At 55.8% G+C, this 25,049-nt stretch overlaps 3 protein-coding genes across 4 annotated transcripts in view; all 3 read right to left on the reverse strand.

Annotated features, from left to right (window-relative positions):
- Positions 1 to 1,231: 1,231 nt before the first annotated feature.
- HAPLN4 (hyaluronan and proteoglycan link protein 4) lies at positions 1,232 to 8,146 on the reverse strand. The gene is made up of 7 exons (XM_042927305.1): positions 8,136 to 8,146; positions 7,676 to 7,816; positions 7,027 to 7,145; positions 6,668 to 6,958; positions 5,992 to 6,354; positions 4,085 to 4,420; positions 1,232 to 3,726 (listed from the first exon to the last, which is right to left on the reverse strand). Exons 1-7 carry the CDS (start codon positions 8,144 to 8,146, stop codon positions 3,335 to 3,337), a joined length of 1,653 nt encoding a protein of 550 aa, XP_042783239.1. The 3' UTR covers positions 1,232 to 3,334.
- A 646-nt stretch (positions 8,147 to 8,792) lies between these two features.
- On the reverse strand, positions 8,793 to 16,207 carry TM6SF2 (transmembrane 6 superfamily member 2). The gene is made up of 10 exons (XM_042929004.1): positions 15,971 to 16,207; positions 14,139 to 14,242; positions 13,600 to 13,697; positions 13,428 to 13,531; positions 12,956 to 13,038; positions 12,235 to 12,359; positions 11,936 to 12,037; positions 11,534 to 11,626; positions 10,468 to 10,587; positions 8,793 to 9,581 (listed from the first exon to the last, which is right to left on the reverse strand). The coding sequence occupies exons 1-10, from the start codon at positions 16,063 to 16,065 to the stop codon at positions 9,375 to 9,377; spliced, it is 1,131 nt and encodes a 376-aa protein (XP_042784938.1). The 5' UTR covers positions 16,066 to 16,207; the 3' UTR covers positions 8,793 to 9,374.
- Positions 16,208 to 19,165: 2,958 nt separating this feature from the next.
- Positions 19,166 to 25,049, reverse strand: part of SUGP1 (SURP and G-patch domain containing 1) — a 31,496-nt gene continuing 25,612 nt past the window's right edge. For both annotated transcript variants that reach the window (XM_042929008.1, XM_042929007.1), the window contains exons 9-14: positions 22,422 to 22,528; positions 21,366 to 21,543; positions 20,832 to 20,938; positions 19,839 to 19,984; positions 19,628 to 19,757; positions 19,166 to 19,358 (exon numbers count right to left, since the gene is read on the reverse strand). In XM_042929008.1, coding sequence (XP_042784942.1) covers positions 19,332 to 19,358; positions 19,628 to 19,757; positions 19,839 to 19,984; positions 20,832 to 20,938; positions 21,366 to 21,543; positions 22,422 to 22,528 — 695 coding nt within the window. In that variant the 3' untranslated portion in view covers positions 19,166 to 19,331. The remainder of the gene's footprint in view (positions 19,359 to 19,627; positions 19,758 to 19,838; positions 19,985 to 20,831; positions 20,939 to 21,365; positions 21,544 to 22,421; positions 22,529 to 25,049) is intronic.

Genomic DNA, 25,049 nt, shown 5'->3' on the forward strand with positions numbered 1-25,049 from the left:
CAACAGTGTGAATGTTGTGTAAATGTCATTTGTGTAAAAATAGGGGGGGAAATGCATATGCATATTTGTTTGAATGAACATAAAACATCTCCGGAAGGGCACATAAAAACTTTGGAGTTCTCTGGGAAGTGAACGGAGGGCTGTACGATAGGAAGGAGTGGTTTTTCTGAATATCTGGCGTCAGAAAGGGTTCTATCCAGTTTACCAACCCTTAGCTCTCCCTTAGGTGGGAGATGCAGCAACTCCAGTAGGAGGAAGGTCCCCCTGGTCGAATTGGTTTCTTAAAATCCCAGGACTCAGTCTCACCGTCAGCCTACCTCCCTAACCATCCCTGCACCAATCAGCGTTTCCCGGGGAGGTGTGCCACGGCACTCATTGGCTGAACTGGGAGTGGGCGGTGTCAGCCCCTTAGACTCTCATTGTATGAGTGGGGGTTAGAAAATTACATACTCAAGGCAAAATAGGGAACTGGAACCGCGGAAGGGAGAAAGGAACCGCAGGGAAAAGGCGGGATGAAAGAAATCCCATGCACTCGTCCCTGGAAATACGCCTCTCACCATTCCCCCATGCAAGGAAGCTAAGGCCAGCTGGAGCCCAAGGCTGTCTCACGAAGGGGCTGGACGCTGCCTTCAGATGAGTGGCTTGAGTCTCTTGGAGGGCTGTCACATCTGGTATTGAAGGATGAGCAGTTACACCGACCATCTCACTTCTACAGCCTAATCAGTTTTACACTTTGTTCACTTTTCCCTCTGTCCGTATCCCAGAAACTGTCAATGTTTCTCAGGCCACAATCCCACCCCTACTCCACCTCCGCACCAGGGAAAATTTGCAACCTCTCTGCCTTCCTGATACAAGAACTCTCCATCCAGTTTTGCACACTTGGGTGCCTGGGGGACTGAGAGGAACCACTGGATTTGTCAACGACCCAGTCGGGACAGGGCTGTGAAGGGCCAGACACATGGGGGATGATGCAAGGAAGAGACTGAAGGGAGAATGGGGGAGTGGAGAGGCGGGGAAAATTGAAGAGCAGAGGTGGTCCTGAGGAATGAGGGTGATGCTTCTTAAGCAAATCATCATCACACACCCCCAGCTGGGAAACGTTTTGTCCACCAAAGTACATTTATGAAGTAATTACCCATCGGCTGCCTCATTTTCTCATACATCCAAAAAAACAAAACAAAACAACTTTTTTTTTATTGAGCCCCTGCTGTATGCTTTGCACTCACTGGGACCTCAGAACAGCTCTGGTACAGAGGAGGAAACAGGCTCAGGGGGGTTGTCACTTGGTCGCAGCGGCAGGATTTGAATCCAACCCACCTGATTCCACAACTCACGGATGGGTTTCCTCAAGATGGATGTGACAATAAGGGGGTCGGGGGTTCCAGGAGGGGCCTCAGTGCTATTCCATGGAAGACCTTGGATCTGGGGGCTCCCACAGCTGGGGTGGCTTTGTTCATGGGCCATCTCTCCCGAGCTGGCTCTCAACGCTGGGGGGAATTTGGCTGGGTTCTGACTTCTTAGCACAAATTGTCCTTTAGAGCCTGTAGCTCACTGTGGATTTTGAAGTGTAAAAAACATTCTGTCTCTCCTGGATCTCTAAGGAGTGAAACGTGGGGCAGGGGGCAGTTAGAGGAGAGAACTCAGTGAGAATGGAGATGTGGTCTCAGAGGGGAAGTGGGGAGCCCAGTGCTTGCACAGCATAAAGGGCTGGGGCTGCCAGAGTCAGTTTGCTCATCTGTATGGCAGCAATGAAAACATCTGGGGGTTGCAAGGGTGTCTCGTGCACAACTGTTGTCTGGGATATAGTTAGCGTGCAAACGGAGGAGTGTCCAGCGGCTCCAGAAGTCCAGCCTTATCTGGAGATGCTGCCTGGGGCTGGGCCTCTCTGGTTAAGGAGCAGACATTAAATCCTGTGGGGTGCAGTTCCCACCCATGGTAAGAAGTTCCTGAGAGCTGGGAGGTTGGTTGTCATGGAGACGACGTTGCCGGTCTCTGTGGCCACAGTTTGATGCGGTGGGGCCCTGCTGACATGGGAAAGCCTAGGGGGACAGGTGTTCTGTCACCTCAAACACCAGAGTTTGGCTTCCATGGCAACCATTGTGGGGTTCAAGCAGCTTGGAGAGGGAGCTTGGATGGGGGGCAAAGAGCTGGGGAAAGGGCAGCCTGTTCTCATGGTGAAAACTGGAGAACTGAATGTTGGGACACTCTCAGGACAGTTCTGGGGGTAGGGGAGAGTGGTCTTCGTGGCTGTTGGTAAGGATGGGGACTTCAAGAAGCAGAGTGGTAGCTCTCTGGTGTCCTGGGGTGACATAGGAAACGTGTGGTATCCATGGTTACAGCTGGAGGAGGGAGGCACTATCTCCATGGGTGTGACTGATGAGGGAAGGGCTGTGTGACTAGGTTACAGGTAGAAGTTGGGCTGGTCGCCTTGGTAACAATGGGAAGTGGGACAGCTTTCTCCACAGCTAGTGACACGGATCCTACGGATCCCTGGGCCCAGGGGATGGTCTCTTTGGTGACAGCCAGGAAAGAGGCCATCAAGTGGGAGCAGATTTGCTCCCTCCAAAGACATACCTGAGGGGTGGGGCATGGCCGCCAGTCATGCGAGCCGGCTGGGGCATGTCAATCTGTTTTTGTGGTGACAGACGAGGCTGGTCTCCCCTGAAACTGGAGGAGCGGGGCTGTTCACAGTGACCGGGGAACGTGGCCTGTTATTCTGCAAACTTCGAGGACTCGCAGTGGAAGGGGGAAGAATGGGAATACCTAATATCCAGGTCACCATAGGGAAGAGGACAGGAGCCCTGTCTCCATGTGACCACGGGGTCGTGATCACCTGGTGAACTCTGAGGTTTCTGTTTTCTATACGTGTTGAGGGGGAGGGTTAAGGGATCAGTCTTCAGTCTCCAGGGAGATGCAGAGGGCCTGAGGCCAATCTCCAGATAATCCCGGGGGTCCAGCCTCCAGGAGACCGCGGGGGAGGGGGTGATTCTGTCTGTTTCCAAGTGACCTGGGGAGGCATTGCCAGTCTTCAGGAGACCTCATTGTCTGTTGGCCTCCAGGGGTCTTCAGGGGACATGCCCCATCTCCTGGAGAAAGTCGAAGGAGGAGGGGAAATCCACTATCCAGGAGAGGTGGGGGCTCGGTCAGTCTCCCGGGATTGGCCAGTCTATGGGGACCTCGGGGGCGCAGCCGGTGTTCAAAGACCACAGGAGGCCTGGTCAGCCTGCTACGCACCGCAGGGGAAGAGGCCAGTCTCCAGTCACGTGGTCTGTCTCCAAGAGACCGCAGAGCACTCGGCCAGCCGCCAAGCACCCCAGCCATCTGCGCCCAGGATCTAGACGCGCAGCGGGGTCCAAGCGGCGGGGTCGCGCGCGCCTCCGGCCCAGCCGCCACCGCCGGCCCAGCCCCAACCCCAGCCGCCTGGTGCGGGGTCTGGCGCGCCGGGTGCACGGTAGCAGTAGACGCCAAAGAGGCGGCGCGTGGCGTCGGGGAAGCCCAGGCTGCGCACGCCCGGCCGGCGGCCGCCGCAGCGCGCGCGCGGGTTCACGATGGGGTAGCGCGCGCTCCCGTCGGCCAGCCAGCCCGCGGTGCAGCGGTCCAGCAGCTGCAGTTTCCACGCGGCGAACAGCTGTCCCACCTTGGCCACGGCCGCGCCGCGCGCCGCGCACGCGCGCGCGGCTCCCGAGAAGGGTACAGGCCGCAGCGGCTTCAGGAAGAACACACGTCCTGCGGTGGAGTGGGGGAGAGTGGTTAAGGCCACTCCCGGGATCTGGCCTCCTAAGGGGTTCAGGATGCTCCCCACCCCCTACGTGCCTGCAACCCAGGACCCCAGCCACAGGATTCAGGAACACCCCTTCCCCTGCATTCCTGGACCCCATTGGTTAGGGCAATGTTGATGCCAAGCGATGCTTGATTGCTGCGCCAGGGTAGTCCTAGGGGTGGGATATCCTGGCCTGGACCCAGGAGGGCCGGGGTGGATAGGAAGGGCGAAGGAGAGGAAACAGACGGTGGGAAAGATACAGGGAGGGGCGGGAGAGGCCCCCCTGAGGGCGGGGCTTCTTTCGTAGGGGCCAGACCTACGCACCCGGGAGGTTGGATGTAAAGCAGAAGGCGTCGTAGCGTTCCTCGGCGTTATGACGGTAGCCGTAGTTGCGCACGCCCCCGGAGGCAGCACCGCCGCCCGTCCCGGAGCTCCCGGCTCCGCCCAGGCCGCCGCAGGGCTCCCGGGGCTGGCTCACCGGGTACTGCACCGAGCCGTCGCGCAGCCAGCCTGCGTTGCACCAGTCCAGGCCGTCGCGCCAGGCCGCGTGCAGCTGCTCTGCGGATGCCAGGATGCCGTCCTGCTCGGCGCAGGCGCGCTGCGCCTCAATGAAGGTTAGCTTGTAACGGCCTCCACGGGGGTGGTAAGGGAAGACAACGCCTGCGAGGACGCATACGGTTCAGCTTGGGAATCTCAACACTCTCCTATCCACCTGACTTGTGGGGTGCTGCGTGACTCTTCAGCCTAGACCTTCCACTCCATCCCTCCACTCTGGCCTCAGACCTGAGGACACCCTTGCCAAGCTCACACTCCTAATGGTTCCCTTTGCCTTAACTTTGGGGTTCACTTGACCCTCCCTCTTAAGATACTTAATCACGTCCACCCCCTTTACACAGCTGGAGACTTTTGCTTATGTTCTTTCCACTTTTTTCCACCTGCTGAACTCCTATTCGTCCTTCAAAACCCAGCTGCCGCCACCCTCCTCCCTTCAGTCTTTAGTGCTCCTGACATTCTCTCAGCACTGGGAGCTTCCCTCTGGTCAAGCCCTGAGCCCATGAAGCTGGGGATATCTGTGTCCAGTGCTGACTCCCCCGCAGGGAGCCCCTGGAAGTATGACACTTGGCAAAGCATCTTTGATCCCCAGCATTGTCCAGGGCAGTTTCCACTGATTTCTCTTCCACCTTCAGTTCTTCTAACTTGTCCTTCATTGAACCCACAGTCAGCTCAGCTCAGCAGCATTCTGTGGCGTGTGTTTGAGGGGCAGACCTTGGAGGTGCCGATGCGTCTCTCAGCAGATGAAGGGAGGAACAAACAGGGGTCAGAGAGAAGGCCTGGACCCTGACGGATGGAGGCTTGAGTCCTGGCTCTATCACTCATTTGCATGTGTCCTGGGCAAGGCTCTAACCTGAGTCAGCTGCCCATCTGCTGGTAATAGCATCTCCCTCAGAGTTTGGGGGAAAATTAAGCAAGAGACTCCAGAGAGCTCTTCAAGCTCATGGCACATAGAGCTTCCGATAAAGGAGAGCTGCTGCTATTATTGTTATTTGCTATTGTTGGGAGGTTCAGCAAGTGAGGGCTCTGAAATTTCTCCTAGAATCTTCTTGGATGGACTGAGGAAGCAGAACCAGGTGGGAGGGAATTCTTCAGACAGAACGCCCACCTCCCAGCTCCACAGTCAGCCAATCAGAGCATTCCATCTCCCGGCCACGGTAATTGGCTCATGGATGGACACATGACTCAAGCTGGGCCAATGAGGGACAACTCTGGGACTCTATCTAGCCCTGTTAGGAAATTAATTGCTGAGCTGAAAACCTGCCTAAGGAAAGCCCACTCAGGGAAACAGGTGAGGAAGGGATTCCTGACATGGTGTGAGTGGATCTCCCTGGATGTAACTGTGCCTGGATCCTACCCCAGGATTTCCCAAAGTCCTTACTATTGACACTTTAGATGGGGTCATCCTTTGCAAGGGGGGCGGGGGAAAGGGAAGGGGGTTGACCGTCCTGTGCACTGTAGGATGTGTTGGAGCATCCCTGGCCTCTACCCACTAGCTGCCATCAGCAGCCCCTTTCTAGACATTGCCAATGGGTCTGGGGAGCAAATTCACCCCAGATCGGCATCATTACCCTACCCCTAAATTCCTTTAGGTCAACTTCATTTGGTTCCTATCCTTCGCAATATCTCCCACTCTATTTCCTTAGAAACATGGTTCATCCTGTCCATGGGCTGGTTACCTTCGAGATCCAGCTTGACCATGCCAGTGTCGTCTTCCAGCTCATTGGTGACCTCGCATTCATAGCGCCCGTAATCCTGCAGCGTAACGTTTCGGAGAACCAAGGAGGCATCCCCAGGCCCATCACCCTGCAGCTCCGCACGCCCGCGGTAGCTGCCAAATGCTCTGTGCTGGGGGCCGAGCGCCACGAAGACGTCGGCAAAGGCCAGTGGGTCCACCACCTTGGTCCACTTGAGGCGGACGCCATCGTGGTCGTGGGCGGCTGCCTCATAGTGGTAGCGGCAGGGCAAGACAATGGTGCCACCCCTGTGACTGACCACCTGCCCAGGCGCCGTCTGCACCACCACCGAGCCCGACTCACCCTCTGTGGGAGAGTCAAGCAGAGTTCAGAAGTGGTCCTAGGAAGCGGGGTGGGGAACCTGGGGCAGGGGATCCCAGGGAAGTGTTATGGGAAAAAGACCTGGGTGGAGGTCAGGAGATCCGAAGGTTAAAGGAGTTCAGGGAAGGGAACTGGAACTCAGAGGGGTAGGGGCGGGGGGGGGGGGGGGGGGGGGGGGTGGATTCCGGCTATCAGGAACAGCTCAATGCCCTACCCCCTACATCCTCCCTGCACCCAGGCAATCACATTTGGCCATGGCTCCCGTGGGGCAAGACCCGCTTCTGCTGTCCAGACTCACCGAGCACGTGCACGACCTTCTTCCGGCCGCGCTGCGCCCCTGCGGGGGCCGTAAGCAGCAGGACTCCCCAGGCCGCGGCCCAGAGCGCGCCGGGACCGAGGGCCGCCCGAGCACACACCTGGGGGCATACGGCATTCAGTCCAGCCTCCTGGACTTTGCCTGTCGGAGGACTAGCCCCGACCTTCCTTCCCCACGGCGAGGAATTCTCACATGCCCAGGTCCCCACCTCGGCCAGGGTCCCAGAGGAATCTTCCAAGGAGAAGGCTGGCAGACCCTCCCAGCCTCCACCCCCTAACCCGCGCACCCTCCCGGTACCTGACACTCTAGCTCCCACGCAAAGCGCACGCCCCTGGGCTCACCTGCCCTTAGTCCAGCGCAGGCCACCCGCCAGATCCCCTTCACCCCAACACTGGTGGCTCGGAGCTCCGCCCCCTTCTCTGGCCGGCCCAGGCCAGGATTGGGAGGGAGGGGGGAGGAGCTGGAGCAGCGGCAGCGGCAAGGTTATCCGTGCGCCAGGAGACTGCAGCAAAGCGGCAGGGGTGTGGGGGCGGCGGGGGAGGGGGTGCGAGGGGTAGAGGAAGAGAGAGGGAGAGGCTAAGAGGGCGAGGAAAAGAAAACGAGACAGAGAAGAGCAGGGGGAGATGGAGATAGAGAAGGAGAGGCAGAGGAGAGACCGCGAGAGGGAAAGAGACACAGAAGCTAAGGAAAGATGGAGAGACAGAGACTGAAGGGGAGAGAGGAAAGGGAGCAAGAGGAGACGAGAGAAGGGGGACGCGGAGGTAGGGACTCGGAGTAAAAGAAAAGGGACCAGGAAGACAAAAAGAGGGAGGGAAAAGTAGGGAGAGGTGAGGGATATAAAAGAGGCAGAGTTCAAGGAACAGAGATACAAGAGGGTGAGAGACGGAGGGGACGGGAGAGGTGGAGCGGGGAGAGGGAGACTGAGAGGAGAAACACTGAGGGGCGTAGATTCAGACACAGAGCGAGACAGATTCCCAGAGAGGGACCTACCGGGACCCGCGCCCGTGGCCCCACTCACCATCTTGCCCGTGCGGCCCCCGCCGAGCGGCCCCTACGCGCCGGGACTGCGCTCCCCGAACACCCAGGAAGGACTGGGCAAGTCCCTTCAGGCGGCGCAATCCCGGCGTCTGCCTGCAAGGGGAGGAGGGAGGCGGACGCGGGAGCGGGGAGGAGCTTTAAAGGGGACGCAGCGACACGCGCTCCGGGAAGAAACCAGGGGCGCAAGCCGAGGAAGGACCGCGCTGGACAGTGAGTTCAGGTCCACGTCGCCGATCCTGCTGGCTGGTCTTGGGCAGGCAGCGGAAACTCTGGGCCTCAGTTTAACTATCTCTAAAATGGAGGAGGGGGGCCTGATGGAGTCTTCCATGCAGGATGCCCAAGGTGAGCCGGGAGGGCTCAGTAACCTGCGAAAGGGGCTTGGCCTGCAGGCTTCAGTTTTCCCATTTGTCACTTGGCGGCCATCGCAGTGTCCTGGGCACCAAAAGGTTCTCACTCTGCGGAGTGGGGGCCCCACACAACAGTCACACACTCTGCAGAGGGAACTTGCAGCAACAGGTTCAAATCTGCCTCTGCCTCTCACCTGCTGTAGGACCTTGGAAGAGAGGCTTGGTGTCTCTGAGCCTCAGTTTCCACCTCTGGGAAACAGAGTGCTGGGTGGTTCTTTGGTGAAGATCCAATGGCTAGGAACACAATAGGTGGCTAAGAAATGTTGGTAGGGGCAGGGAACAGGGGAGTCTGATCAAGCCCGACCCACTCTGGGCCTGAGTCACCCCCAGAACCTGGCCCTTCACCCAAGTTCAAACCAGGAATGAAAATGAACCATTGAACCTGGAATAAAATGAGCCTTTTCCTCAACCCCTTGGCTGCTTCCTCAGCCTCAGTTTCCCCAAAATATGAACCAGCCATACAGCAGAGGCAGGGTTATAGAGTCCATGATTGGATGGGCTAGGCCAGGGCTCTGTCCTTTAGCTCAGCTGCATCCAGGAGCCATGACCTCCGAACAGGACCTTTACCTCCTGCAGGCTCAGTTTCCCCATCTGGAATATATGGTAAGATGCAGTATGTACCACTTGAGGTTAGCCCTTGAAATGGTATATGGTAGGTGCTTAATAACTGTGCCACACTATTAGTAATTATAATTTATTGTCAGAACTTAGGTTTCAGATGCTTCTCTACTGATTGTGAACTCAGACAGAGTTTGACCTCTCTGAGCCTCAGTTTTCCCCATCTGGAAGATGGAGCTGTGCATACCAACCAGAGGCAGACTTCTGCTGTCCGGCTTCTCCAGCTCCTGATGGCCACGCTGGCAGCAATGGGTAGGCCCTCATGGAGTCTGAAAAGCAGGTCCCTGACCTCTGAATCCTGAAACACTCAGGCAGCAGCAATATTTGGGCATCAAAAGGTTTTTTACTAAAGGGTCCATGGGGTATGGTATGATGGGTAAATTCTGGGAGGCAGTAGAAGTGTCCTGTGGGATTGGGGTACCATGACAGCTGAGCATGTCTGTGGCCCTCTCTGTGGGAACACTTGGCCCTTGGGTCTCCCATCCTGTCCATTGGCCTGAAACCACCATGGCCAGGACCAAAGGCACCTGGAGATATACTTTCTGCCTCTAAACAACCCAGCCCACCCTTCCCCAAGCAGGGCTTGCTAGGCATGTAAACAGAGTCCTGGGGAGTCCCCAGCCCTCTCAGTGCTGCTTCTTGTGGTGGGCCGGGGGGCCAGGGGGAGGGCGCAGGAAGAAGGCGGGCCACTGAAGGCAGCGGAAGGCCAGCAGGTGGGGGCCCAGCGCATACAGCAGGTTGCACCCGAAGAAGCAGGCCCAGGCGTCATCAGGCACACGGTAGGTGAAGGGCGTGCGCAGGTGCATGGAGGCACCCATGTGCGAGAACTGTGCCTAGTGGCCACACAGGGAGGGTGGATGTCAGGGGCCTGGAGAGAACAGGTCCTAGTATCATCAACATCCCACCCTAGGGAGCCCAGGCTGATGACCTGTTTCCCCTCTCCAGCCCATCTGTCTGCCTCTAAATATTCCGGCCCCTGCATGTACTGTCTGTCCTTGTCCATCTGTCTGTGAGCCTCTCCCCAGCTGTCTAACCAGAACCATCTTCACTCTTTTAAGTGGGCCCTGTTTCCCATCTCTCTGATCTGGGCCCGGCTCTTCCTCCTGCTCTTCCCTACCCCATTTCTGTCCCCGACACAAATCCTGGCCATTCTACCCCAGAGATGTCTTCCTGGTTTCCCCTGCCCAGGCCTGGGCCCAGGCTTTATCACTTTCCATCAGGAACTCCGAAGCAAGCCCTCCAGCTCTGACTGCGCCCTCCACAGCTCAGACATATTCCATGGCTCCCCCAAGCTCAGAGTTGAAAGCCCGCAGCATCTAGCTGTCAAATTCTCTTGCCTCTGCCTTTAACCCATGTTGTGGCTCCACTAAACCGCTATCTGCCTATGTGTTTTTATGCTCTTCCCATTCTTGAAATGCCCTTCCCTGCCTAGAGAACTCATACCCATACATCAAAGCCCAACCCCTATGCTCACTCTTCTAGGAAATCTTCCCTCTCTGGAATCCCTCTCAGCCCCTATCCTTCCCTCTCTCTAGTTCTGACCCCATGGAGTTGGGACCCCATGGAGTGTATCTTAGGGTACCAAGCTGAGGGTGGGGCCTCTCAGAGCCTGTTCAGGGAGGGCAGAAGAGCATTTGATGGGTAGGCAGAAACTTTCTTCCCTACTGATCCACCCACACCTCCCCCTCCCCCCCCCCCCCCCCCCCCCCCCCACCTCACCTGGCCAACAGCTCCAGCAAACACCAAGGCCCAGTCAGGCAGCCAAGAACAGCCAGGGACAACGAGGGCATAGACAGCCAGGCCATAGAAGGGCAGCACATAGAACATATACACCAGCATCTAAGGGGCACACGACCAGGAGGATGAGCAGCTGCCCCAGCCAGGTCTCTTGAGACCCCCGAGGTAGAGACCCCAGGGAGGATCTGGCCAGCCTCAGATCCCACCCAGGCAGGACGGGGGCTCTCTGTGCTCCCAACCCTGTGTACACTTTTCTCTATTTCCCTTGGGTATTCCCCCGGCCACATACATACACACACTGAGCCCACCCACATTACTCCGGAAGTGGCATGTGACCCTGGCCAACTGCAAAACTCCAGCCCCCTGGCCATAATGACCAGCGACAGAATGGACATGTTATTCGGTGATGATGGGCATGTGGGCCAATCAGAGCCTGCCTGAGACTTGTGCTTAAGCTCTGGGGAAATAAGAGCTCAGATTCTTCTGGGGTGGTTAAGTAGGGTGGATGGAGGCCTGGAGCTGGCCAAGGCTGACTCTGCAATCCCACAAAGTGACTACCAGGGAGTGGAGTCCATGCAAAGAAAACAGAGCCCAGAGACAGAGTTGCCTTAGCTCCTAGGTCCAGCCATACTTGAAGACCATATCTGTCTTCATTTTTGAAGACAGACATTTTTGGTAGGACAATGAATTTTTTTAACTTAAAAAAAAAAAAAAAATATATATATATATATGTATATATATATATATATATTTATTTATTTATTTTGAGATAGAGAGAGCGTGAGAGGGGAAAGGGCAGAGAGAGAATCCCAAGCAAGCTCCACACTGCCAGCACAGAGCCCAACACGAGGCTCGAACCCATGAACTGTGAGATCATGCATGATCTGAGCCGAAACCAAGAGTCAGACACTCAACTGACTAAGCCACCCAGGCGTCCTGGTAGGACAATAAACTGGCTTGTGTTTGTGGTGCCTGCCTCAAAGAGGATTTGGTAGACCTCTATCCATGACAGGACCATATGGCCCTCTCCTCCCATCTGCCCTCTCACCTGCACCTTCGGATAGGCCACGGGGTCCCGTAGGTATGGCTCATACTGATAGATGTAGATAAAGCAGGCATCTGTGGGGCAGTCAAGCACCACCTGGGGCAGACAGGCAAACCAACAGCCTATCTGAAACACTTTTCCCACGAGAAGCTTTCTCCACCCTCCCAGGCGGGTCCCGTACCCCTTGCTCTGGCCTCCCCTACCCTTGGCTTTTCACTTTGGCTGGGAAGGTTATAGGGAGTGGGGCTTTGTCATGGAACACTTAGATCAGACTCAGTGAAGAAACTTCCTGGATGATGAGACAGGAGAGTAGTAACCTCTTTGCACTGGGTAAAGGAACATGGTTGGGGAGGGGACAGGAAAGGGAGCTGGAGGTAGAAGAAAGGCTGGCCACTGCAGACTCACCAGGCCCCGGAAGAGGGTGAAGAACCCAGCAAGGGTGAGGTATATGACAAGGACCAGGTCAACCGGGCGTCGCAGGAGGCCCTTTCTTTGCTCCTCCTGTACCTGCCCCATGGGAGAGAGACAGTGTGAGAAGTCTGGTATCCAACAGGCACTCAATAAAGGCTCATCCCTTCTTTCCTAATGGCCAAGGAGATCCTTCCAAAGAGGGCATATTTTTGACCACAAGGAACTCTAATGGGGGGGGGGGGGGACACTGAGGTATGCTGGCACAGGGAACTGTCTGGGGGCAGGGCACTTACCATGTGAGGGATACAGCTGGTTGGTGCCCGGGACTGGCTGAAGACCTTCATGCCAGCCCAGCATGGGACCAGCATATAGGGGATGGCCAGGAAGAAGGCAGGTCTGATCTCTGAGCTGTATTTACCTGTCATAGTAGGAGAGTGGGGGTGTCACTCAGTGAGGATCACCCAGACCTGGCCAGACCTGTAGGTGAATCACACCAGAGTCCCTAGATGGAACTAGTAATTCACAAATGCAAATTTTTTTTCATTTTTTAAAATTTATTTTGAGAGAGACAGAGAGAGAGAGCAGGGGAGGGGCAGAGACAGAGAGAGACAGAGAGAGAATCCCAAGCAGTCTCCTGTGCTGCCAGTACAGAGCCTGATGTGGGGCTCGATCTCACGAACTGTGAGACCATGACCTGAGCTGAAGTCAAGAGCCAGACGCTTAACTGACTGCAAGCCACCCACGCGCCCCACACAAATGCAATCTTTATTTAAGCTCTAACACCTCTGCCTCCCCAATGCTCATAAGATGATGTCTATGCTCCTTAGCCTGGCTTGCCTCAATTTACCTTCCGGGTATAGCCTCTATACTTGCTCCCTCTGGATACACCTTGGGTATCCCTCTGGTTCAGCCACTCCACATACTGGTCTGCCTCTCCCCTCTACCTTGAACCTTCTAGGTGCAGGATAGTGACCCAGCCCGAGGAGACAGGATCCCTCAAAGCCAAGTCCTTACCAAGGATGTTTCCTGGGAGAAATACCAGGATGCTCATGATGAAAGATCCCAGCCAGTACAGTCCAAGGTTCCGGTATCTCTTCCTGGGGTCAGGGACGGAGGGGTGACCAACAGATGCCTGTTCCCAAGTCTCAGAGCCCCAGCCAGAGCCCAGGGTCCACCCTGGGCTCCCCAACTCTGGGTCCCTCCCAGTTTTGTCCAGAACAGAAGGGACAACAGGGAGATGAATGAAGGAATGAACAGACTGTCTGTCCAAGGACAGAAGTGGCTGCCTAGGCACAGGGCAGTACAAGAGAAGAGAGCTGACTATAGCTTACACCTGTGACATTCCCTGGCCACTCGTGGCTGGAGCCCTAGAGAAGCCTCCTGATTTCCCCTACGCACACTTCTGGCTCCACTCAGGCTTGGGACCCCACCTGAGAACTTGACCTCCTTCTCATGGTCCAGGTGCCACTCCACCCACCCCATGCACCTTCTGTGGATGGCACCAGCCATGGCCAGGTAGAGGAGGTAGTGAACGGTGCCATCCCAGTAGCAGATGAAGACTCCATGGGCAGTGCGCAAGTATGGCTCTCCCTGCAAGGGCAGGTCAGGGCTCAGATGGGCGACAGGGCAGGAGGCATCCCCAGCTGCCCGCTATGTACCTCCTTGGTAATGAACTCCATGAAGCCCACCATGTAGCCATCTTCCTGGAGAGCAATAAGGAGGTCCACCACCGAGGTGAAGGCGAAGATAGTGAACACTGTGGGAAGAGTGGGCGGGGCACAGCCTGGGTGTGGGAGAGGCCTGAGGCAGCTTTTCTGAGACCCAGATTCCAGGCAAGGATCCTTGTCCAAGGACTGCTCCCAGTCACCACGCTCCACCGGTCACATGACCCACAGCCCCGCCTCATGAGGAGGCACAGTCCCTGCCTTTGGAAGTCCTCAGGTTGAGAAGGCACTGTCTCTGCCCTCAGGGGAATCCCAAAGTGATGAGGAAGTCTTTCAGGGGCTCCCAGTCTGAGGGGAAGATACAGTCCTTCTCTGAAGAGCCCCAGGTCTGAAGGGGGTGGCCCTCTAAGGTTCCCCAACCACTGAGGGTTCTCCAGTCTCTGTGAGCTTCTCCAGTCTGATGGGAGCCCTTCAAGGACCCCCAGTCTGATGGAGGAGGCCCTTGCTCACACAGTTCTCTCTGACTGACTCACCAGCATAGAGTGGGTCATAGTAGATATCACCAGGAGACAAGTTGTAGATAGCCATGAAAAGCAGACCCAGGATCAGGGCACTCATCAATGCCACCCCCAGGGGGCTGTGGAGAGGGAAAACAAGTCAGAGAGGCCAGGCCCAGTGCGGAGGCCCCACCTCGCCCTGGTGAGGCCAAAAGCAGACTCTAGGAAGCTCAAAATGTTGAGGCTGAAGTATCTGTCCATCCAGGAATCGCTCATTCCCTGAAACTGCCCTTTCCCATTACTAGGCTGTTGCCTCAACTGTTTCCCCTTTCGGGAAACTCCTTCCAGAAGTCTCTTCCACTTGGCAAACTCTTACTCATCCTTCATAGCCTATCTTTCATGACTCCTCCTCCAGGAAACCCTCCTTGACTTCTTAGAAAGGATCATTGCCAAACTTAGGCCAAGTACAGGGTGGGCATCAGTCAATTCTTTGTTTAGGATTTTATTGTTAAGTAATCGCTACACCCAACACGGGGCTCGAACTCACAACCCTGAGATCAAGGGTCATGTGCTTTTCTGACTGAGCCAGCGAGGCGCCCCAACTCTTTCTGACTATACAGTTCATCCTGTCACTTGCTGATATGTGTTTAACTCAATTTGCTGTCAGTCATTCAGTCCCACCAAGCCTCTCTGTGGCCAGACCCAGTGCCCAAGCCTGTCAGGTCTCTAAGTGCTCAGCCCTGTACACCTCACTCTCTGAAGCTCCAGACTCCTCCCAGCTAAAGTCCAAATACTTCCATCAACTCCACCCTACCCCTGCCCTGATCTGTCCCCATCAATCTGATAAGGCAGGTTGCGTAGATAATAGAAGCCATCTTTGGGCAGCCCCCAACACAAGTGGGCAGAGTGGGGGGTGGGAAAGCTATCCAGGGTCCCACACTCTCCCCTACACTCTCTCCAGACTCCTACCTTCTCATGGACCCCTCTGACACCTGACAATCCCCATCCTGGCCCCAACAATGACAATTATAGTAATCAGATAAGACCACACAATTTGTAATCCTTAACTGTAACTATGGGATGAGGTCTAGGATTATGTTCATTACACACTGAAGAAACTGAGGCTCCCAGAAACAACCTAGCTCACCCAAGTTCCAGGGGGGTAGAGCCAGGAATTTGTACCCAAGGAGCCAACCCCATAGTCAAGACTCCCTCTATCCCATGTCTTGAGTTGAGCTAGTTGAGCCCCTGGCTGAGGGGCTTGCAGATGTCTGGTACAGTGTGGCAGGATCCACAGGGCTGGGGTCTAGGGTTAAGAGCCAAGGGAGGTCACAATACGTAGGGAAAACAGACTAAAGACAGGGTGGGCCAAACCTTAACAGAAAAAAGTCCCAAGCTTGAGATAGGCGATGGAGGGGCCATCTGGCAGGGTGGTGGAACAGAACGCGCGTCCCTGTGTGCGTGTGTGTCAAGAGCTAGGTCATCAGGACCTTATCTGGGGCAATACTGTGACTGACTTTGGTGAGTCTGGAGCTGGGCACAGCCCTGGGAAAACCCCGGAAACCCTCCAAAACCCTGCCCTTTGGGGGGTTTTGCTTCTCAACCTTTCTCCCCAGGCCCTAAACGTCCCAGGAGCGCCCTCCACCCCCAACACACAGCCCCCTGCCCGGCAGAAAAAGGACTTCCGACTGGGTGGGGGTGTGGGGAGTTCTGCCCTAGCCCCCCTCCTCCAGGCCAGAGGTGCGCGGGGACGCTGGCTTGGGAGAGCCAGGCTAGCCGTCGCGCATCCTCCCTCCCGGCTACCACCAATCCGCCCTGGCCGCCCACCCCCGCCCCCGGAGTCCGCCCTGGCCCCTCCCCTTACGCACTGCGAGAGCGCCGAGACGTGGTTGAGCGCATAGGACAAGGGGAGGGCGCCGAGCGACAGAGCGGCGATCTTGCCGGCAAGCGGCGGGATGTCCATAGCAGCGGCGCCTGGACCCCGGCGCGGCCTCGGCGCGGCCTCCTGGGCGCCCGTCTCTTCTGCAGTGGCGCGTCTGGGCGGGCGGAGGGAGGGGGGTGCCAGGGACCCGGCCGGTCCCGGCCCCGCCCTGCGCAAAGGTCGCCCCCCGCTGCGCCCTGGTCCCGCCGCAGTTCCTCGACCGCTCCGCTAGCTCCCGGGGAGCCTCTGAGGCCCCTCCTCCTTGAGGCGGCCCCTCTCCCCGCCCCTCTCTCGCTTCACCCTGGCGGGACTCAGCGCTGTTCTCGGCGGCCTTCCCAGCCGCCCAAGCCTGTTTCTCTATAAAAAGCTAGAACACCATGTCTCCGGATTCTTCCGCTGTTGAGGCGCGGGTCTGCAACCTTGGGGCCCTGGGCCAGCAACTTCATTCTAAGAGAATTCTTTCTCCGGTCCTCCTTCTGCACTTCTGCATTTTCTGTCCCAGGGCACCGGTGTACCAACCTCGACCCCGAAGAGAAGTCTTTTTAATTCCACATTCCCTAGACCTTTCTCCCCCTAGGATCAAGTGGGCATTGCCCATATGCGCTAATGGAGGAACCTCAGTCGCTTGGACACAGAGTTCCCTTCAGAGCCCTTGGACTTGAGTGTTCTCGCAGTGGCCACACACATTTAAGCACGTGTCCGGGTGTGAAGCTTTGATTGGATCTGGGGACTATCTCAAGGCAGGCAGCCAAGATCAAGGGTTGAGGGTCTCTTTTTTTTTTTTTAATTTTTTTTTCAACGTTTTTTATTTATTTTTGGGACAGAGAGAGACAGAGCATGAATGGGGGAGGGGCAGAGAGAGAGGGAGACACAGAATCGGGAACAGGCTCCAGGCTCCGAGCCATCAGTCCAGAGCCTGACGCGGGGCTCGAACTCACAGACCGCGAGATCGTGACCTGGCTGAAGTCGGACGCTTAACCGACTGCGCCACCCAGGCGCCCCAAGGGTTGAGGGTCTCTTGAAGGACTCTCTGTGCTGTGTTCCATGTAGTGTGGGCACCTTGTGGGCAGCTGAGCCTGCGACCCTGCACAGTGGGTGGGGTCAAAGGGAGGGAGTCCAAAGGGTGTGTTTAGATTGGGTGTGGATTGCTCCAGTTTGGTGAGGAGTTTGGGAACAGTGTTTCTGGCAAGGAGAATAGATCAGGCCTGGGGCCGGTGTGTGGTGGGAGGAACAGAGGGGAGAGCTGAGGTTCTGAACAGCCTACAGGAGGCTGGGGAAAATGTAAAAGGGTGTGGATGGGGGGTGCTCAGGATCAGGGAGAGGGCTGTACGGTGGGGGAGAGAATTAGGCAGCTGTCTTTGTCACTCCCTCCAACCAGCTTTGGACTCTTGCCCATGTGGTACTTGTGGCTTTGGAAACAGCAATAACTGCCCTTGGGGGAGCCCACAGTCTGTGGTTAGGGAATATTCTAACACTCACCCTTTTTCTACACAGCCCCTTGGCCTTATGCCAGTTGGGGCCCATCTCTGAACCTGCCACCAACCTGACAGCCTCCCTCCCTAGTTGTCTATTGCCCACGAAGTTCAGGTTCCTCTGGGTTGACCTGAGGCTCCAGTCTCCTTCCTGGGCTTTTCCCAACTCTAGCAGTACCAACACACGCCCAGGCCTCTTTTCTGTCTGTAAGATGGACCCTCTACCATTTCCTGACCCCTTAAAGCAGATCCCAGTGTCCCCTCCTCCAGGTACCTTCTCTGCCCAGGGTCCTTGCTGGGCTGATACCCTGCAGGACGAGGGGTGTCTGGTCTAGCTGTCCAGCAACCTGGCCTTGCATCTGTGTCTGCAATGAGCCACCTGCACAAGCACACTGAATTCAGAGGCCATCTCTTCCAACTCTCCACTTGCCTGGGAGTAAAGTCCGTGGCCTGAGTCTGGCAAGCCTCCCAGTCACTGAGAATTCAACTAAGGGGTGACCTTTACCTGGATGGCAAGGTGCCTGGGACTAATGCCTAGGGTCCCTATCCATGGAAACTCTGGCTCCCTAGAGCTACTCTTGTGCTCAAGCCCAGGGACCCCTGGGCAGCCTCCATGCATGGGAATGTCACCCCTTTGCCCTGCTCTGGGCTGTGTCCATGGAGGGGAGACAGGGTGACATACATCATTCCAGCCTGGGCTCTGCTGTTGAGACTCCCAGTACCTGGACACTCCCACCCCTGCCCATTAAGACACTCCCCAGGCTGCCTCCATGACAGCACCTAGTTCCTCTTGGCAGCATTTATCAGTCTCAGGTTCACTGCCATGCCAGGGGGCAGATCCTATCCATTCAGTGTTGTGTTTACTGAATGACAGAATGCAGGCTAGCCCAGAAGCCCAGCTCCAGCTAGAGTTTTCAGAGCCCATGAGCCCACAGATGTTGAGCAGAACCCACTAGGGGCATGTGTGGGCATATGGGGGAGTTGTAGGGACCCCTCAGATCTCCAAGCCATAATACTTCAAGCAGGGCTCTCGGATTCCCGGGACCCCACCCAAGCTTCTCACTCAGCAGCTGCAACTGAGGAAGAGCCCCAGGTGGTCTCGGCACAAATGGGACGTGCAGGCTCTGAAGATGTAGGCTGCATCTGCCCATAAAGCCACCTCCTGGGGCACGAGCCCCAGGGACTTAAGTGTCTACCCCAATGGCAGGACCCAGGGCAGCGGGGGCAGCCTAGGCTGCAGCTATCACAGGCTAGGCTTGCCGTGTGTGACTGTTGCAGGGAGGAGTCGTCGTCAGCGCCACCTGCTGGCAAGGTGACTGGCATAGGTGTGCCCTGGGTAGACATGCCTCACACTTCTACGGTCTGGGCCCTGTCTAGGGACCCCTTCCAACGTCCTCCTGCAGCACAGTGCTACACTGGGATGCCCCTGATGTCTCTGGTCCAGGTGCAGCCAGCTCTTGTTTGGCCAGCCACCAGTCCCACTCAGGAGGTCCATGGACGCTCCCCTCAACTCTAACCCAGGATGATGGGGTGGGGGGAGGGAAGCCACAGGCAGACAGGGTCTAGGTGGTTTCCTCAGATTCTTCAAGCACTAGGGAACCTTCCCAGCAGGACCCCAGCCCATCTGCCCAGCCCAGCCCTGCAGCTAAGGAAACAGGAGTGGTTTCTGGTGATGGCAAAACCAGGCTGCCATGGTGGGCAAGCGCTGGAACTTTTAATACACGGCACGACACTCGAGACGACGGGAAGCGCAGGCAGAAATGCAGGCCGGAACATTCCACAGTCCAGGGACGGTCGGTCGTTTGGAAAATACGTTCGTGTGTTTTTCTGGAATACTCAGTAGTAAGGCCGTCTGGGGTTGTTCTGTGGGAGGCAAATAAGATAAAATGGGGAGAAGGGGAGGGGGTGAATGCTAAAGACAGCCATTCCTCCTGCCCAGAACCTTCTAGGGACTACTGAGCTCACCAGAGCTCAGAGGGGAGGGCAGGTGGAAAGGTGTAGAGGTGCTGGTGAGACATTGCCTAGCTAGACTGGGGAAGGAGGGGAAGCTCTGTTACCAGCACCGCCACCCCCCTGTGGAGATTCTGAAGAGCCCAGCCAGAAGCCGTGTGGGAGGCTGGGGACACACGCACCAGGGGGTTAGGTCGGAAGCGGTAGGCCAGCATCATCCTCTTGCGAAAGGCCTCATACTCGTCATCCTCCTTGGAGAGCTCTGCTGGCCGGTCGATGCCAAAGCCGGCTCCATCTACTGTGGTGGTGCCTCTGCAGGGGAATGACAGGGCAGAGTAAGCAGGGGGCCAGGCCAGTGCCGGCAGAAGGGTGGTAGGGGGAGTGTACACTCACTTGTTGACCGGGTTCTTGATGCCCTGGCCCTCTGAGCCCAGCCCGTCGCCCTCCTTCCAGCCCATTTTCATCAGCATCTGATAGCCAATGTTCTCCACCGTCAGTTTGAACTCCTTGTACTCGGAGTAGTCAGGCTCTCGGCCCTCCTGCAGGGCAAAGAGTTGGCTGTCATCTACCAGGGCTACAACTGTCCCAGGTCCCAGCCCTGGCTTGAACAGCCTCCACCCACCGCACTGCCCACAACAACCTCGCTGGCTGCTGGGACCACATGCCCATCTGCCTCCTCTGCACCAGATCAGGTTCCTTGAGAACAGACCAAGATGCTCTTTCTCAGGGTCCCCAGGGCCAGACTTTGTACCAAGCTGCCTGGTGGCCAAGTCAAAGAGGGCAAGGTGATGGGTCACACAGGCCTCACCCACCACAGGAAAAATTAATGGTTCATTAGCAACAAAAAGCCCTATGTTCTGAGGGCAATTCATTACACAGAATGCTAAAACATGTGGTCAATAAGGTGCCTGCCTTGTTGATGAGGTCATGCGGTACAAAAGCGGCTTTACAAAAATCCCCCAAAAGAGGGCATGGGATGTGTCCCGTCAGCTGTCTCTCCTCACGAGCATGAGAACAGCATGGGAGGAATGTGAAGTTCTTGTTCTGGAGAACCCAGTCCTTGGGGACTTCTGCCTGAGAAACGCTTTGCCTGTAAACTGCACTTAATTGGCTCCACTGAAAGCAGAATTTCCCTGAAGCCCTGGGAAATGTTTCTAAAGCGGCAGCTGAGCTGTTATTTGCTAATTCCCTTCACAGACGGTGTCTATCATAAACAGATGCCTCCTGAGGCAAGAGGGCCCAGCTCCTCCTGTGAATGAGGGGGGCCTGGAGGCTGCCTCAGGCGCCTGCCTCGTGATGCTAACAGGAGGGGCTGGAACACTCGAAGGGCTGCCTGCTAGACAGGCCTACAGCAGGGGCTGGTGCCTAGGGATGCTCCCAGCTCACCTTCAGGGCCTTGAAGGTTTCCATGAACTTCTCCAGCTCATCTGGTGGCAGGAAGTCTCCAATAAAGTGCTTGCCACGGCCCATCTTTGTCAGCTGCTCGGCCCATTCTGCCCGTAGAGGAGGGAAAGGTGAGAGGAGAAAAGGAAGAAGTCAGGGAGTGGGCTGGGTGGTCCCACAGCACAGGTATGAGTCTTGTGTGGGGAGGGGAGTCTGGGGCTATGGGGGAATGAGGCAGATGGTTGAGACCCTGACCCAAACCCCTGCTGCTCCAGGCAGCCCTGCTAAGTGCCATGTTCAGACAGCAGTGAACACTCACAAAGAACCATTTCTTTTTCCTCTGAGGAACCTGAGGCGCAGAGAAGCTGAATCTCTTGCCCAAGGCCTTACAGGTTGGGCAGGTGGTTTAAGGCCCCAGTGTGGTGTCTCCAGGTGCCTCCCCGGGCAGGTGAGTGTGGCCTCCTGAGCCTGCAGTACCCTCAGGGCAAGGCCTCAGCTAGGTACCGTGCCCCACCTGCAATGTGCGCTTTGGCTCACCCCGAGTCTTGTCCATCTCCATGCGCCGCAGCTGGTGTTCCCAGGTGCCCAGCTCGCTGTCTACCTCCTCGTCGCTGTCGTAGCCATGCTGGTGCTGCTGCAGCGCCTTCTCCCACAACAGCTGCATGTCCTGCATCGCACGCTTGTGCTGCATGATCATGTCATACATCTGCTGCATCTGCGGGCAGCACATGCCAGTGAGCAAGGCAGTATACCACACGTGCAGGAGGCCAACCCCCTGGCCTTCCCTATGCAGGTCAGGCCCCCTCACCCTTCCCACTTTCTGCCCTCCCTGGGCCGGCACGTGAGCAGGGCTTGGAGCAAGCACTCAAGACAAAGTCCTGTACCAGGCCATGCCCTGTTTTCAGCAGGGAGGAGTCCTCTCTGCCTCACCCAGTCTGGTATCTGGCCCGAACCCAGCACATCCTGGGCACCCTTGCTGTGGACCAAATGAGGGCACCGCAAGCCTCTGATCACGGAAGGGTTGAAGGAGATGTGACGGGGCTGTCAGGCTGGAGGAGGTGACAAGGGTGAGCTGTCCCTAAGGACCAAGGGTGTGCCTGTAGTTCCCCAGGAAAGCAGCAGAGGCTAAGCCCCTGGCCATAGAGCTCCCTGCCAAGCCAGCCCTCATCCCAACACAGGCAACACCAACTGAGCATTTGTCACATCGTCCAGGGCGCCCAGTGCTAGCCAGGCCTGTCCTGTACTGGATGTTGGAGGGCACTGGAAGGAGAGCTTAAAATGGAGACTACCTAGTCAGGAACAGCCCACGAGCATGTCGGGGAGTAGTTGTGGAGCATCAGCCTCAGGGGCTGCCCGGGCAGTGTGAGGACTGAGCTCTGGGTCCAATTGTAGGCTGGGAAGGGCCTTTGGGGGGTGAAATGCCATTGACAAGGGCGTGCCTATCCAAGAACCTCTCCACTGATGGTGGGATCCACCCAGCACAGGGAGGCTCAGAAAGAATAGAACATGACCACTGTCCTGTGAGGTGAGGTGGGGGGACAATACTCCATTAGCCCCTTTGGAGCCTGCCTGCTCTATGCCACACAGACTTACCTCCTGTTGCTCCTTTAGCTGCTTCTTCTGGGCATCTGACAGCTCTGTGACACCCACCAGACCTACAGGCTTCCCTTTCTCATAGCCAAGCCCCTTGAGGTCCTGAACTGGAAATAAGACACAAGCTGATCAACAACGGATGGACAGGTCCAGACCTGCTCCTGCATGTGGTACAGCGTCCATGTGCTGACGACATCTGAGGCACTTAGCGCACACGGCACAAGGCCTTCACATCACAACAGTTGGTATCCTGTGTCACGTGATGATCCCAGGGGCCTCACCGTGCCGTCACGTGCATCTAGTGTCACCCTCACATGACCTCTCCAGGCAGGCGCTATACCCCTACGTGTAGATGATGACATCAGAATTTAGAGGTCCAGGGCCTCCCTCAAGGTCACATATCTAATGGGTGACATGAGGGGGACTTTGCAAAGGCAAAGACAGGAGAGGAGAGATAAACATGTGCCCGTGTGTGTGTGTGCATTCACACACTGACTCTTAGAGATAAGCCCTGCAGGGAACAGACACCCAGTGTAGACACACGAGGGTTTAAGAGTCTGGCATAAGACTCAGCTCTGTGTATAGCTCTGTTAGCTGCTTCTGGGGAAGCAGCCGACCATCCTCAAAGCAACTGACATTTAATTTGGCATCAGCTTTGGAGCTTGGCTGGAGCCAGCAACACTAATCCACATGAAGATGCTGTGACAGCCCCATCTGGGTGGCGGAAACAACCACCCCTCAGGCGGTGGCTTCCTGGGGGAGGAGAAGCTGGGCAGAGGGGGATATAGAGGCCCTTCTGGTATGTGCAAAGAGCCAGATTCTCCTAGCTCACCAGGGCTGGGGCTTCACCTGCAAGACCCACTCACAAGTGCTTCTTGAGCCCATGTTTATTCCCCAATACCTCCTGGAAGGTCTGTGTGGGAGCCCTGTGGAGAGGGCAAGGGAGTCAAGGTCTGAGCAGCCTGCTGTGTGCCTGAAATGTACCCAAAGTCCCCCTCCTCCAGTCACTTTACCAGCAAGCAAGCAGGTGGGGGCTGTTCACACCCTCCCAGGGACGACACAGGCCAGTGGGACCTAAACCTGGATATGAGACTTCGGAGCCTGTGCACTAGACAGGGGAGGCCTCCTCACCAGCTGGGAGCTGGGGCCAGACCTCAAGGACATGGTTTCAGAACTGTGGCATGCACACATCAGAACAAGACTCAAGGCAGAGCACCCTTCGTTATAGGGGGGCACCTGAGTTCGGCATTTGACAGCAATCTGACCCTAGGCAGAGATGCTACCTGGAACCACACTGAGTACTAGAATCTTCACTAGCTTTTCTCCTTGGACAAGGGAAGCACTGAACAGACAACCTCCAGAACTGGATGGGAAAGGCCAACAGGCTAGCCATGTGACTTGGGTAAGCTGTCTTCCCTCTCGGTCCATCATAAATGAAATAAACATAGATGTCAGCACCAGAGCACATATGACTCCTCTATGTATCTGTGTGTTCAGGGGTGAGGGAGGTTGAGACGGTTCTGTGTGCAGGGCAGGCTGTGTGGAGGGCAGTGAGACAGATGCCATAAGATAGCCTCTCTCAGTCACCGATTATCACCTGCAGAATGTGATGACAACAAACTCCCCCACTCTACTGGCCGCTTTGTGATAGAAAATGAGAAACAAGACCACATGTTGGCCATCTCTGAAACTGTCAAGGAGGCAGATGTTGCAGTTGATTGTGCAAAACTGTGGCAATTATGGTGCTTATCATCATGCATTTCTTGAGCTTTCTATGACAAGAATGAATCCAAGTACTTTAAAGCTTAAGGGAGATAGCAGGATTGATCTACATGCTGTGTACAAGGCACTTGCCTTAGATACGAAGTCACAAATAAGTTGAAAGTGAAAGGATGGAAAAATGTATTTCATACAAATAGCAACTGAGAGAGCTGGGGTGGCCATACTAGCATCAGACAAAATAGACTTCCGGTCCAAAAAGGTTACAAGAGAAAAAGAAGGATGTTCTATATTGATAAAAAATGTAAAACAGAAAGAAGATAGAACTTGAGGCGCTTGGGTGGCTCAGTCTGTTGAGCATTTGACTCTTGATTTTGGCTCAGGTCATGATCCCAGGGATGTAGGATCTCACTGAGCGTGGAGCCTGCTTAAGATTGATTGATTGATTGATTGATTGATTGATTCATTCATTCATTCATTCATTCTCATTCTCTCTCCCTCTCTGCACCTGGGTGGCTTGGTTGAGTGTCTGACTTCGGGTCAGGTCATGATCTTGGTTTGTGGGTTTGAGCCCCACATTGGGCTCACTGCTGTCAGCCTGTCAGCCCACTCTCTGCTCCTCCCTCACTTGCGCTCTCCCAAAAATAAATAAATATTAAAAAAAAAAAAAAAAAAGATTCTGTCCCTCTCCCCACTTGCATGTGTGCGCACTCTCAAAAAAAAGACATCCCCCCACACCCTACCTAACAAAAGAGCCTCATGATATATGAAGCAAAAATTGACAAAATTGAAGGGAGAAATGGACAGTTCAACAATAGTAACTAGAGATGTCAATACCCCATTTTTCATATCAGTAAGGATATAGAAGATTATAGAAGATTAAACACTACACCAGCGATGCCTAACAGA

The sequence above is a fragment of the Panthera leo genome, chromosome A2, assembly GCF_018350215.1.
Source record: "Panthera leo isolate Ple1 chromosome A2, P.leo_Ple1_pat1.1, whole genome shotgun sequence".
In the NCBI taxonomy this organism is placed as follows: Eukaryota; Metazoa; Chordata; class Mammalia; order Carnivora; family Felidae; genus Panthera; species Panthera leo.

Bases quoted from the DNA above. Each gene is read 5' to 3' on its own strand.
- HAPLN4 (XM_042927305.1), bottom strand. The intron at 7,146-7,675 runs GTAGGTCCCTCT...CCGCTGCTCCAG, and splicing joins GGCCACGGGCGCGGGTCCCG to CTCCTCCCCCCTCCCTCCCA. The intron at 6,959-7,026 runs GTGAGCCCAGGG...TGCGCGGGTTAG, and splicing joins CTGCGCTGGACTAAGGGCAG to GGGGTGGAGGCTGGGAGGGT.
- TM6SF2 (XM_042929004.1), bottom strand. From the start codon at position 16,065: ATGGACATCCCGCCGCTTGCCGGCAAGATCGCCGCTCTGTCGCTCGGC. The intron at 13,532-13,599 runs GTACATAGCGGG...CTGCCCTTGCAG, and splicing joins TGGAGTTCATTACCAAGGAG to GGAGAGCCATACTTGCGCAC. The intron at 9,582-10,467 runs GTGAGGTGGGGG...TGTGGCCACTAG, and splicing joins TTGCTGGAGCTGTTGGCCAG to GCACAGTTCTCGCACATGGG.